General features: G+C 38.8%; 1 protein-coding gene across 3 annotated transcripts in view; it reads right to left on the bottom strand.

The window, feature by feature from the left end:
• Positions 1-4,371: 4,371 nt before the first annotated feature.
• Positions 4,372-14,370, bottom strand: part of CFAP97 (cilia and flagella associated protein 97) — a 36,319-nt gene continuing 26,320 nt past the window's right edge. For all 3 annotated transcript variants that reach the window (XM_030015427.2, XM_030015436.2, XM_030015417.2), the window contains 2 exons: positions 6,967-7,117; positions 4,372-6,258 (listed from right to left, as the gene is read on the bottom strand). In XM_030015427.2, the coding sequence (XP_029871287.1) occupies positions 6,131-6,258; positions 6,967-7,117 (279 nt within the window). In that variant the 3' untranslated portion in view covers positions 4,372-6,130. The remainder of the gene's footprint in view (positions 6,259-6,966; positions 7,118-14,370) is intronic.

Genomic DNA, 14,370 nt, shown 5'->3' with positions numbered 1-14,370 from the left:
TGAACACATGACAAGTACATGTCCTTTAAGGTGATGTGCTAATCGGCACACTATTAGTGATTGTCTGGTACTGCCTAAGCCTCTTGAAAGTTTTTTCAACAGACCTTTAGGTAGGTGGAATGGTTATTGATAATTCTACAATAGCAAAACCAAGTGAATTCAGCTTGAGGGTAGTGCAGCCAGTTGTCTTGCAGCTAAATGACCATATATTGTTAGCTTCTTTGATAATTCATTTATATTACCCTTAACTTTGATGTAAGTGTGTCTTCATTTGATAGTGAAGTCATTGCTGCTTATTTTACTTGAAAAAGTATTCTGGAATGGAATACTTCTAAGTTATTTTAATAACTGTACTTCCAACTACACCATTATTAACAACTTGAGTTTTTAATTACCAGTGAGATCAGAACGTGCTTAACACAGAGGTTTTTAAACCTTATATGCTGCATGGTCATGAACTCACTGAAGAACAGGCTCTCTAATTAGGCAAAGGAGGGAAAGTGAGTTGTGTCCATTTCAGTGGTTCAGTTAGACTACATATAATCAGATGTTTGCCATATATCCACCTAGGCAAAGGGGTGAGACTAAGTAAGTAATACTCAAATAAGCTTTTATTTCAGCTGTATCTTTTACTGCTTCATATGTATTGCTTCCAGTTATCCCTTTCCTATATTTGAAATTAATTTGTCAGATGCAGGTAGTCCTAGCTCTCTGTCACTTAGCATGATGGGTTGTGTGTGTCTGCTACAGATAAGACTATCAGTTCTGTCTCCCCGACAGCAGGTACAAACTACTAAAACAGTATTTGGAAGCGACACCTATCCACCTGAAGAACTGAAGCATTTGGGAAAAAAATTAGTCTAAAAATGACAGCCTATTTTAAAATTACCTAAACTTAATTATTTTTGTCTCACAAAGATAGTGTCTCTTTCAACCTGGCCTGATCATTTATCTCCCTTCTTTCATGGTCACTATCTTTAACACTTGCTTTTCTAGATACCTGGTCTGTTTTCTTCCTGGTAGTAAATAACCAGGGTTGCAACCTATTGAACCATAAGTTTATGAAGAAAATCTTTCTACTGTTTTTCAAAGTGCCTGTTGCAGTAATCTTAGTTTTACCTGCCTGCTTCTGCCCTTTTTCTTCCTTTCTCCTTCCTCCACACATTCCTAATGGTTCCTTATGAGAAGCCTGCTAACACGCTGGAACTATTCATTTCACATTTACTTCACTGACAAGGTTGCGTATGGCATTTGAATGTTTCAGGGAAGAGCTGGCCACAAAGATACCAGAGACAATGACATTGTAATAACACAGATGTACCAAACCTTGGGGGGAAGTGTCTGTGTGAATGAGCAATAAGAGAATTAAGAGGAAGCAAAAGAAACTTCATTTATGCTCCTCTGAAGTAAGTTACTATATTCCAGGAAAAAAAAAAAGCAAAAGACAAAGGGGCAGTAAAGGCTGTTAAAAAGGAGAGTGAGGTGTATCATTGCAGGAAAATTCCACTGTGGGAAGAGACAATACATATGGAAAACACTTAAAGGTAAACAGCTCCTTATTTCTGTAGTACTCTCCATAGAGAGACTTGGAGTCAGAGTTCAAAATGTACTGAAATAACCATTCACCTGAAAGTAGCTCTGCACTGAGTCCGCAGCACTCAGCATAACACTTGCTGAAAAGTGTAGCCTAAAATCCACCTATCAGCTCTGCAAAGCTGGAAAACAGAAGACTTTGCAGATAGTCTCTAATTGCTACTTGAACTCCAGTCAGATGAAACCTCAGTTGTCACAGACGATTGATACCACTGCCCCAATCCTTTTGCACCTTTGCAAAAGTTAGTCACAAACTATGCAGGCAAAAACCTGTGTCAAAACCATTATTCCCAACACTGGGAAACCTGCCCTGAATAGCCTGGTAATACATCCTACTAATACAGAAAGACAAAGCCCACCTACCATCCAGCATGTACTGTACTACCCAGCTCTAAAAGGACACTATCTGGGGAGGGAACTGAGGTACCCTGATCTTTTGGATGAGATGAACCTAGGAAATTCAGATGGGTCTGAAAGAGAAACATGTCTCTAAAGAGCAAAGCCTATGGCAGAGAGCGGGAGGGGGAGAATCTATGACAGCAGATTGAACCTTCCCTACCTTTCTGAAGGTGATAACCTCCACTCATCATGGAAGGAGCAGCCATCAGTTCTTTAAAAGCTGTACGGAAGAGTTTAAGACATGGAGAGAAGCACAGCAGAAGGAAAAAACCCTCGCTGAGTTGTTCAAAAACCAGAAGAACACTCCATCTGCAGGGATGCCACAGTTACCATTACTGGATAATCTCAGCTGGAGGTGGAGAGTACCACTAGCCAGCTTAGGATGTCAGGGAAAGCAGCACCATGTCCCAGGTGGCAAATCTCAGCCACCTGTGTTCCCCTTGTGAAGCCCCTCTCACTTTAAACCAGCAAAATCTCTCAATAGCATGTTGTAGTCCTAAGAGCCACTGTGTGGAGAGAAGTGAGGCCTGTCATTTTTGTTCCAAGCTCTGACCATATAGACAGTGGAGAGAACTATGATTTTTGTACACAATCAGAGCCTGGAACAAAAATCATGAACAGCATTTTTGCACTCTGCAGTGAATAACACCGGTAGTCCTGGAACCAGAAGTGACAGCCAAAAGGATCAACGTTGCCAAATCCTGTCTCATCTTGGCCAGGAGGAGAGTTACCAGGAGACGGAGCAGCTTTCTTGACCAAGGTATGAGAACCATGCATCCTGAGGACAAACCGGACCTGTATCACAAGCATTAGCAATCCCTGCTGATACCTGAAACGGTATGACCTCAACATAATTTCAGTCCTGGAAGATGGCTCCAAATGCAGTTCTTATTTCTGTGTTTCTCATTCATCAGGTGGTAATGACATGGTTCATCCACTACTTTGCTCAAGACTTTCAGCATGGAACCACCACAAAGATTGCACCTGATGCTCAGTGTACCTGGCTCATAAGATAAAGCACTTTGACACAGAAGGAACCTCCCCCGCCATTTTCCTGTTGATGTATCACAGTGAAAATATTCATCACTGCCTGCAAATCATGACTGCACAGCTAGGCAGCTTGATGTAAGTGACCTCACTGCCCTCATCTCCACCACACTCATGTGCAGACTGTGCTCCAGGAAAAAGCACAAGCTCTCACCTACCAGATGACACAATGAGCTACCCAGGTTGGGAAGGCAAGAGGTTATTTTTGTCTATTGACCATGGAGAACAAGGAAAAAGAGTGGGATAAAAAAATGTTATTGGTGACCTGTTAGAAGGAAGTGTCTCAGGCTTTTTACAGGGGCTTAATCCTGGAACTCATTAGATGAAAATCAGGAAAATACAGTCCAATGTAAAGTCTACATACATCACGGAAGACACATAAATCCATCCAGCCATTTGATTTAGGACAATCGCACAAACTCTCATCTGAGTAGCAGGATGACAGCAGAGATGCCTCAGGATCCTCAGTAAAGACTGCAAGCATCCTGATAGAAGACAGGCTCTGGCACATGGGAAAGCCTATATATTCCATATGAGGAATGGCCTTGTGTGATTCATCCAAATTAGCCTGAATCTTTTAGGTTCGCTGGGATTAAAACTGAGTTCTAAAGGATTCAGTGGTCTGCTTGGGAAAATACCCTTCACATGTCAGCTACCCAGGCAGGGATACATGATCGCTCCCTGTTCTTCTCATATACTTAGTCATCTGAGCTAGGGCCTTCTTTAAGACCTTCAGTATCGTAGAAAGACCACACAGCACAACCCTATTCTGGAAGAAACAGAGCCCACAATGAGGCAGGGACGCTTCCAGAGCAAAAACTTGACAGGGGCATCACAGGCCATTTCTCACATTAGTGAGATGAATACACCAGTGCTGTCACCCAAACTGGCAATCCTGTCACTTCAGCAGGGAGGCTGCCTCCTACCTGAAACCGTGTGTCAAACTAGTGTCGCAGTTCACTTTGAGGAAGCAAAACAGCCTGCACTTTTCTTTCAGAGAGATCTTCTGGGGATTCAAAAAAAAAAAAAAAAAAAAAAAGGTAGAAGAGAACATAAATTGGCAGCTTACAAAAAAGACAGAAAACAAGTCTATTAGAAACAGGATTTTTTGTTACAAAAATCTTGATGAGATTATCTAACTTAATGAGGACCTGTCAATAAGGCTTATTTTAAAAACCCCACACCAAAGTCACTAACAGGTAAAGTGTATTGATGAATAAACTGCTTTTTGCGTTTTCCTCCACTACACATAGTACAAAACACTTCTCCCATGACTTCCTTTGCACTTTAATACCAATTATAAAATTCTGAAAGAAGCCACAGCAGTGACAATTCATGTTAAATATTTTATTTCTGATTATTTACAAAAATGACATAGAAAATTGACAGTCTTTCATACCAAAGTTCAATAAAATAAGATGAAGCAATTAAAAGTAATCCATTTCGTGAACTCCTTCACAGAAAAAATTATCATATGAACATTTGAAAGTATTTAAACTGTGGCCCTGGTATTCACATTCAAGGACAAAAATCTTTAAATAGTGAATAATTTTAATTAGCACAATAGTACAAATAAATACAGCAGCACTATGCAAAACAACCCTTACAGTCCCTACCAATGAATAATAATTGCAACAAAAATCTGTTTGCCACAATGCTGCATAAAGTTAAAAGTTCAAATATTGTCAAACAGCTAAATTTAATCCGCAGGTCACCAGGTGCAGAAGCTCTGCCAAACTATCACACAGGCCCAAATAAGAAGTTTGTTACAATGCAGAATACCTGAAAGCCTAAGCCCTCATGCAAGCAAGAGCGAAGAATAATAAACTTTCCTTTTCACAGGGCTAAGATCCAGCATTACTGAATACAGCTTTTTTTTTTTCTTTATGCATAATAGAAAGATATTTCCTGTATCTCTCCTGGGAAGAAGCTGGGGAAGCAAGCAGGATTCCAGCAATATCCACGGATAGTGGCATCACAATTTATGCTCTTCATAAGACTACAGTCCTACAAAATAAGCTCACCGAAAGTTTGCCTTTATGTATAGAAATAAATCATACCACCTACTATTTGACCAATTCCATTAAATTTTGCTCCCCTTGTAAACAGAAGTTGCAACTGAAGCTTATCTGACACTACTACAAATATTTGGTATGAACATGACATTAAAAAACAGGTTAAGAAGCATAACAAGATTTTCTGTTTTCTACTGTTAGTAGTCACTCTCAAAACCAGACATTCAAGTTTCCTGCAGCTCAAGTTTATATCTTCCCACCGAGAAGGGCAAGGATCTGCAAAAGCAGGGCCATGAAATATTTCCCTTGCTTAGTATTGTCTAGCTTGAGAAGTCACTAAAACTTACTCTTGTTCAGAGTGAATCTGAAACTGTTGTTCACTTCAGTCTTTACTCTTGTTCAAATAGCATCAGATGCTTCTTTCCTACACAAAGGTCCCAATATAATTCCAAAACTCTCTTAAATCTGGAGGAGACACAGCCTTGAGTACAAAACAATGTTCAACACCTGGAGTACAAAAGTGGCAAAATATCATCTTCTGCAGCCTCAGTATTCTAGTTAACCATGCAGGAATACACAATCTGCTTTTCACCCCTTCATGCTGCTGTAAAAAGAAGATTCTTTCAGTCATAAGTACATGAGCCACAAAGTTCAGAAGGCTTACCTAAAGCCAGGATGAAAAACAAGGACGATCTAGGAATTAAGCATATGCTTACAAGTTTAATGCAATATTTTTAAATACTATCATTTTAAAGATTTTCTTTAGTGCAGCAGTTCTGTCCTTCCATGTTATGGATACAAATTCCACTTACGATTTGAGAATAAAATAATACTTAGCAATTTCTATTTAACATGTCTGTTTAAATACCTCCTTCTGTTTTATGTGTTCTTCCTGTCATGGAAAATACTGACTGAAGTGGAAGTGTTCACTTAAAACCATTTTATAAGCAATTATATCATATGCAATGCATTTTAATCACAGAACAATGCAGAAAATATTTTTGCACATAGAATTTCCAAAAGCACTAAAAATAGAAATCTGAGGATCATCTCAGAATGCGAGGCAAAGAATGCACTTATAACCAAGCAGCACGAACATTAGTGGGTTTAGGTCTCTGTAATGCCCCACTTGCTGAATCAGACACGGGTTTTTCGTTCCTCTGGCTCATTGTACTTGGTATAGTGGAAGCTCTTGAAGTGCCTCCTGTTAACACACGCACACAAAAAAAAGAGTGAGAGTGCTTATGCTCAGTACAACAGAAAACTTCGTGTTATGTTAGTTATGTTAGTACTGCAACACTCATTACCATAGTTTCCAGAAAAAAAACAAATCACAGTAAGTTGAATAAAACCCCAAAATGTTATGAGTTGTTTGTAAATGGGCAGGACAAAGAATTCAAGCCTATGCCATAGTGCTGTGGTTCTTCAACCTGACATGTATGGATCTATGGGGACACACAATCTACTTCCAAACATTACATGCATAATTTCTAAGAGAAACAAGACTACTCTCAGTAGATTTACATTTTCTGAATGACAATTTGAACCTTCTTTGGGGTTTTTGTGTTGGGTTTTTTTGTTTCCTTCTCTTCTCCTTTCAATAAAGGGTACTGACAAAATGAGAAATATTCCTTTACAACAGGGATTTTTTTACCTTCTTGGAAAAGATGATTAACAAGATAATTTATTAGAAATTTAGGATGGTAAGTAAACAATTCATACGGTCATCAGGCTTTTGGTATGATTAAAAAAAATTCCTTTAATGATTTCCGTGTGATAAATGATCAAGCTAAGGAAGACAGAGAAAGGAACTTGTTTGCTATTCTTAGCAGTAAGTGCTTCACAATTCTGAATTATAAAAAGATAAACACATGCAAAGATATGCAAGAATCTGCAACTTCAAAGTACTTACTCGAAGGACTAAGCTGGCTGAAAGCAGATTTTCCTCTTCTTACAGATGGTGAAGAACTTAGGTAACTCATCTGGCGCTGATAGTCCATCAATTGTTCAGAACGCCTCATACCAGCTGTTGGTTTCACTGCTTCCAGTCTTTTCAGGAAAGCCTTAATATCAAAGAAAAATACCATCAAGAAAGAGAAAGACTGAACAAGAAGCTACAAAACAAACATTCACAAATTGATTTTTTTATTTGAACTGCAAAAACTCCCAAACTTTTAGCATTGCCAACACAAACTCCTCCACTGGTGACCAGCATAGGCTATTCTGCTCACATTTAATTGTTTTCTCAGTGTAATAAGATGACACAAATAGTAACTATCCCTTACATATCATCAATTCTATGTTGAGTACAGCTTTAGTACCCCATAGTTCACTGTACTTTATGATAACTTGAAACAAGACACCTGTTTGGCAATAGTAAAGGTGGTGAGAAGATGAGCTGCGCTCTTCTAATCCTACCTTTGGTTACCCTTCTCTTCTAAATTTCCAGAAGGATGAGAAGTTTTGGATTTTTGTTTTCATTTTTTTTAACCTTTGCTTTGCAAGCATACTTATACCATTTTATATTGCCCTACAGGATCCCCAAAGAAAATTACTGACCTCAATTCTGTGAAAGTAATGTCAAAAGGAAAGCACAAACATCGACCAGATACTATTTGTTTTATCCATAATGTAATTTTAAGAGATTCCAGTTGAAATTGTTATAGACATCATTTCTTCTTGTTGAAATTAACCCTGGCAAACATGCAGCAAGCATTAAATTAGAACAGCTACTTACACAGTATTTGTAAGATATAGACAGTTTCCCATTCTGCATAACTACTTCTACTTGAAACAGGATTTATTGGTTTAAGAAATTTCCATAATCTAAAAAAAGAACCTGATGGCAGGACAAATTTGGGAGTACCCAGCTACATACAACTTCCAATTAACAACTTCATATTTTTAATATATTTTGCCTCCAGTGCTTGCCTCGCATAGATCTATACACTCCCTCCACTAACTAATTTCAATTCATTTGGTGGCCTACAAACATTTGGCAATGACACAACCATTGCTGGTCAGAGTTATGACGTGCATCCTGTCAATGAGAGACAATGCAAACTGCGATTACACAAGTCTCCAAAATACTAAAAATACCTCTGTTAATAAGGATGTATTGTCTAGATGCATACTGATATGGTAGAAGTCAAGAATCTGTAGAGGCATTAAACTGCACTTCGTAGGAAACTATCCTTCTTCCCCACTCCCAATCAAGTACTGGTTTTTCTTTTCTTTTTAGAAGAATAAAAAAATTTACAGAAAGTGATTTAGGAAGTAGTATAGTATTCACAGGATGTCAGTTGTCATTGTCTAGCTGCAATAGGCATCTACAAACTCTTGTTAGTTTATGCATAGGCACTGGAAACCTGCACAGAGTGCACAAGAGAGAAAGGACAAGTGATTTTGGCTCAGACAACACATCACAAGTGCTTGCATCAAGTGCCAGTCAGTTCATCGTCAAGTGGAAATACCTAAGTAAGCAAAAGTCAAAGGAAGGACTTCAGCTAGAAATAGCTCTTCACTAAAGCCAGTAGCAGAACATGGAATGGTAGACTTGTCTCTAAATGTTACATCCAACATTTTACTCACAACTCCATCTGCATCTCCTAATACAACTACATACATTTAGACTTGCAGAGATCACTTATTTACCTTCAATATTAAAAATGGAAGCTCTCAATACGTTCAGTTCAATCACAAATGGATCGGGTAAATTGTATAAGTGACTCCCCTATGAGTCAAGCATGTTTCAAGTCTGCACTCCAACTCTAACAGCCTCATAGAATTTGCATACCTTAACACTGCAGTAATTTCAAGGTTGATTCTGAACATAAAATATTTTTATATAGCCTGCTTTATTCTAGTTTAAATACAATTCTCTGCTTTTGCTTTTATGCCTGTATTTTGACAAGTATCAAGCCCCCATTACTAAAGCAAAAAGAGACCTCTCTCAGTACTAAAACATTACTTTTTGAACAGGTTAACACCGGACTTGATACAGCCCTGAGCTACAGAAAAAGCAGATATAGATTCTGTGGTGCAGAAGTGTTCTAAGAAAAGCTCTTCTGGAGAATGAGAGAATAGCTCCTGTGGTCCCCTTGCCCTCCGCTGCCAATTGTACCCAGGGCATGCTAACTTACACACTATTTGCAGTCATGAATTTTGCAGTTTGGAGAACAGCCTGCTGCATACAGAAATGAACTCATCAACACATTGACATGGCAGTCCTGACCTACTAAGTCTGTAAACCGGAACTAATCCAATTCTTATGTTTTTATTACCAACCCTACAGTCTTGAGGTCCTTAAGCAAGGAACTACCTTGTACAATGGTACGAATACCTTGAACAAATATTCTTTTTCAAGTGTGCATATAAATCTACTACTTCTTTCATTTTGTTCTCCTTTTGAGAAATAGACTGAAGAATACTGCAATTTTCCTTGTTCTTTTTAAGTGCTTTATCTCTGGAGTTTTAATCCTGCACCACTAAACAGAATAGAAATTTCATCATTGATCTTAATGACCAAAGAATCAGATCACATAACATAATCCAAATATATGTTCCCAATCAAATTTAAGGAATAATAATAATAAATAAATAAATAAATAAGAATAACAGACACTAATGGCAGGAATGTCATTAGTTGCTCTAAATTGCATTGTAGCTCCTCAAAGCTCTTGATTCAAGATCAATACATATATAATATCATATCATTGATCACCTCCCAGCTTGGCAAAAGCCTCCCAAGGCTTCTATTTTCCCCATCTTCTTTTACTTTATTATAATACAGTTTACAATAAAAGTAAAATCATAATATAAAAAAAAAGAAAAAAAATCACAGAAGGTGTTCCTGCATGATTACCTTCTAGGAGTAGGATAATCCTTTATAAATCTAGGCATTTGGACATAGATTAGTATCTATAAAGACACTAAAATACATATTGTCAATGACAGAAGGAAATGTCAGATTGCCAACAACTGGAGAACAAAGGAACCTGACACTGTATCAAAAGATTGCTGCTATATAATGGGCCAAGATAAATGCTGCTAATTCAACTTTGGGCATATCAGGAGAGCACTAAAGTTAATTCTAATGCTCTGTCAGAAAAAAGAAAAAAAAAAAAGTCAGTACACACTCTTCTGCAGTTATGTTGAAAAAGAAAGAAAACAACACTGAAAATGCAGTACTCCTAAACTGAGTTCAGAGAGAAGGTAAAAAAGATACCTTTTCTTGTTTTACTTTGCTTTTTAAATGCATGAAGGCTTCAGTTTCACCTCCTCTGAATCCTAACCAGCTGACTAGTGTGCCTTGACAGCTGTTCAAATTTATTTATGTTATGCCTCCTCTAATGTCACTGATGTTAGTGACCACACCATCCCTTTGCAGAGTCCAGGTGGGGGAGGGGGAAGTAGATAACAGTGCATTCAGGGACAGCTTTCTGCTCTTATCAATACAAGTATTTGTAATTTTTTTCAATTGCCAGTTGCATTAATTAGGTCTAACCTGACAAACTCTAGATGTCAAAAAACTCTTCAACCTACAGAAAAGTCTTTTAAACTGAACAGCCATCAAGTTTACGTGTGGCTAGCATCACCACAAAGAAAGTAAGCTAAGAGTACAAGACAAAAATAATCCCACAAAATTGAGCAGTGTGCAAAATAACCAAAACTTTCCTTGAACCTGCCAATTAGTCAGTCTTTATTATAATTACCAAAGCAGTGTTCAGGAATCTCAAGTCTGGGCCAGGAATCAGCAGACCACAAAAAATCTGACCACAAAGAGCCTATACCATAAATACTATGATCACAGAATTGCACTATATTTGCACCGTACTGCAGTATATTTTAGCCAGGCACATCTGCATGCCAATCCCACATCCTGATAGCTTCCCCTGATGACAGGGCCATGGAAACGTCTTAATATTTTTTTTTTTTTTTTTTTTTTGGCATTGCACTTCATAATCTCAGGAATTACCACCATTTTGTCTTTAGTCATGGCATACAATGGCTTTGAACCCAGTAAGTGAAAATACCTTAAAAAACCCTGTGTGCTTGAGTTTCTAAGGAGCCACCAACCCAATATGAATATTTCTGAGCTCCTACAAAGACCCAGAAGACTACATTCTCTTTCACAACTGCATTCCCTACAGCCTTCTCCTCCAGACTGAGACCAGTAAGGCCAAACAACCTTGCTATTCTTTCTAGAACCACGTAAGTATGTGTCCTGGTTTCAGCTGGGATAGAGTTAATTGTTTTCCTAGTAGCTGGTATGGTGTTATGTTTTGAGTTCAGTATGAAAAGAATGTTGATAACACTGATGTTTTCAGTTGTTGCTAAGTAATGTTTAGTCTCAAGTCAAGGATTTTTTAGCTTCTCATGCCCAGCCAGCAAGAAGGCTGGAGGGGCACAAGAAGTTGGCACAGGACAGAGCCAGGGCAGCTGACCCAAACTGGCCAACGGGGTATTCCATATCATGTGATGTCACATCTAGTATATAAACTGGGGGGACTGGGGGCAGGGGGGTCACCGCTCGGGGACTAATTGGGCATTGATCAGCGGGTGGTGAGCAATTGCACTGTGCATCATTTGTACATTCCAATCCTTTTATTATTGCTGTTGTCATTTTATTAGTGTTATCATTATTAGTTTCTTCTTTTCTGTTCTATTAAACCGTTCTTCTCTCAACCCACGAGTTTTACTTCTTTTCCCAATTGACTCCGCCATCCCACTGGGTGGGGGGGAGTGAGTGAGTGGCTGCGTGGTGCTTAGCTGCTGGCTGGGGTTAAACCATGACAGTATGCAGCATTCGAAGCCTGATGCTTTCAGACTCCAGATGTGGTCATTGGGGACAGGACAAAGGGAAGACAGAGAAAAAGCAGTGCAGAATACATCAAGGGAGGAAAGTACAAGGTGCCCAGGCACAACCCTGATGGACCAGTGCCCTCCCCCTCCTGTTTCTTTCCATGCCTAGAAGTTATCTCCCTGGTTGCAGCATGACATGGATGGCAGGGCAGGTGCAGTGCAGCACAGGATTGAAGGCTGTGGCTCAAGATAAGGTATATTCTTTGTATGTAGTGGCAACCAGTGACTCTATCCCTCGCTTGCCCTTTTCTCCCCACCCAATTACCACAGCCCATCAGCACCATTAAATCAAGCAGAGACAAATGAATATACATTCATTTATAGCAGTACAGTACTTGCATTTCTAAAGGAGGTTCAGGCTTTCCAGCAAGACAAAGGCAGCCCAGACTGCAAGAGAAGGGAAACAGTTTGGCTGAAGGATCTTTGTGCTGGTAGAGGCCATGATGACTAGAGCAAGTGGTGGGGAGAAACATTCATGACATCTGCAGCACATACGACTTGGGGAACCAAGCAGGTGAAAAGAGAAAGACAGCCCTTGCTGAGAAACACAATAAGTGACTTTTTTTTAATTTGTGTGGGAGGGTGACTATACTGGAACTGGGATCAGAGTTGGATCTGTTGGGGCTTAGGGTACATTTTGGGGGAGCATGAGGTAGGGGAATGAACAACATGGAGTGTTATGTGCAATGAGTCGTAACAGCATGGGGCAAGAACACCACACAGGGATGTGTGAAAAGACCAAATATCCACAGAAAAGGAGAACACCCTCCTCCCCCTTGATCTAAGGTTTGAGAACTGCTGTCCCAGACCTGCTGAGATTTTCCAATGAACTTCCACTGTGAACTCAAAAGGTCATCGGTCCCTAGGAACTTGGCTGAACACAGCAGCTTAGCTCACTAAAGGTCATCTAACACCTAAATCCTAGTCAGAATTAATAAAAATGATGGAAAAAAACCCCAACAAAAACCAACATACAGGTATGAATTACTTCTAAGTTTAGATGAAGTGACTGAAGAATGGTGTGGTGGCTGCAAATCTGTATTTCAAGGTCCCCAAATACTTACCTGTATACACCTGTACAGATTTTTGCATCACACAATAAACCATTGAAAGTTTAAATGGTGTGTAGTGTCCAGTCTATGAAATTAAGTATCTTATTTATACTGGCAGAAATAACAATTAATATGTCAATACAGATAGAGACACATATAAGCAGACATGGGAAAAAAGTAACACATCAGTCACACTTATGTCCCTTTCCGCTGGCCAGGAGACAAAGTTGGGAGTATCTTCAAACACAAGAGTAGAATGTTTGCTGAATCAGCAGCATCCTCTATCGGCAAGAGATGCACTCTGGTCTTGCTAGCTCAGATAAGCAATCAAAATTCTGACATTTATTTTAACAGCGATCTATTTTGCTAATTGTGCTTTTTCCATAAATTGCTAATCACTACCTTATAACTACTGTTCTTCAGAGCAATGCACCTTTTTATTCAATCACAGCTCTTTCTAGCAGAGTCTGTGGGAGCAACATATATTCCCTGTACCTCCTTGCACCCTTTCACAAAGCTAGAGAGCACCAAACCACTTAGATTCCTCTCTAACTTCCTAATATTTGAATTACTTTCCTTGCATCACCTCTGATGCCAGATGCCTGCACCAGAAATCAAGCTGTCTTTCTGATGACAGTAAATATAGGCATTACTCCAAGAATGTTCTAGCAGAACAAGTGAAAGTTTTCCCTAGACAAGGTGGTAACCTCAGGACAAGAAATCATAAAAGCTGAAAAAAAAAAATCTCTGCATCAAAACTCTCTGACACCCTGCACAGACTACTGTTGTAGATTTCTATTCTTGAGTTATTTACAAAACCCTGCATCCTTCTACAACAAACATTTCACAAAAGTGTATCAAGCAGCATAACCTGTATGCAGTACCTGAGGCCTTGTTAAAAAAAAAAAAAAAAAAAAAAAAAAATTCCTGTCAAGTTATAGAAGAAAGATTGATAAGGAAGTTCCATGGAATTCCAGCTCTTCAATCTACAAAGGTGAAGAAAGCTGCTGACCAGAAGAAAACAACAAAGTTCATAAAGCACATACTTTTAGCTATATAAAGCAAAAAAACCCTTTTCAATGGGCAGGGTAGGGCAGCTCTTTCATTTACAGTCTCTGAAAAAAGCATGTCATACTTGCAGTGATCCCAAAAGGTAGTGCTAGAAAAATCAATATGTTACAACTGTGATGCTCCAGGTGCACATACACTTCAGACAGAATAAAAAAAATAAACAGAATTGCTCAAAAATGATAGCAATGTTAAACAAAACATAAGAGCTGTACTGATGAATCACGCTTCCAAAAAGAAAAGCAGAATATATCATCCTGAGTTTGGGGAAAAGAATAAACCAAATGTTTTTATAGTCTAAAATAGCATGATGTCCTAACATAAATTCTAAG

The sequence above is a fragment of the Aquila chrysaetos genome, chromosome 1 (genome assembly GCF_900496995.4).
Source record: "Aquila chrysaetos chrysaetos chromosome 1, bAquChr1.4, whole genome shotgun sequence".
Taxonomy (NCBI): Eukaryota; Metazoa; Chordata; class Aves; order Accipitriformes; family Accipitridae; genus Aquila; species Aquila chrysaetos.
The sequence above is the reverse complement of the archived record's forward strand: the minus strand, read 5'-3'. Positions and strand labels throughout refer to the sequence as shown.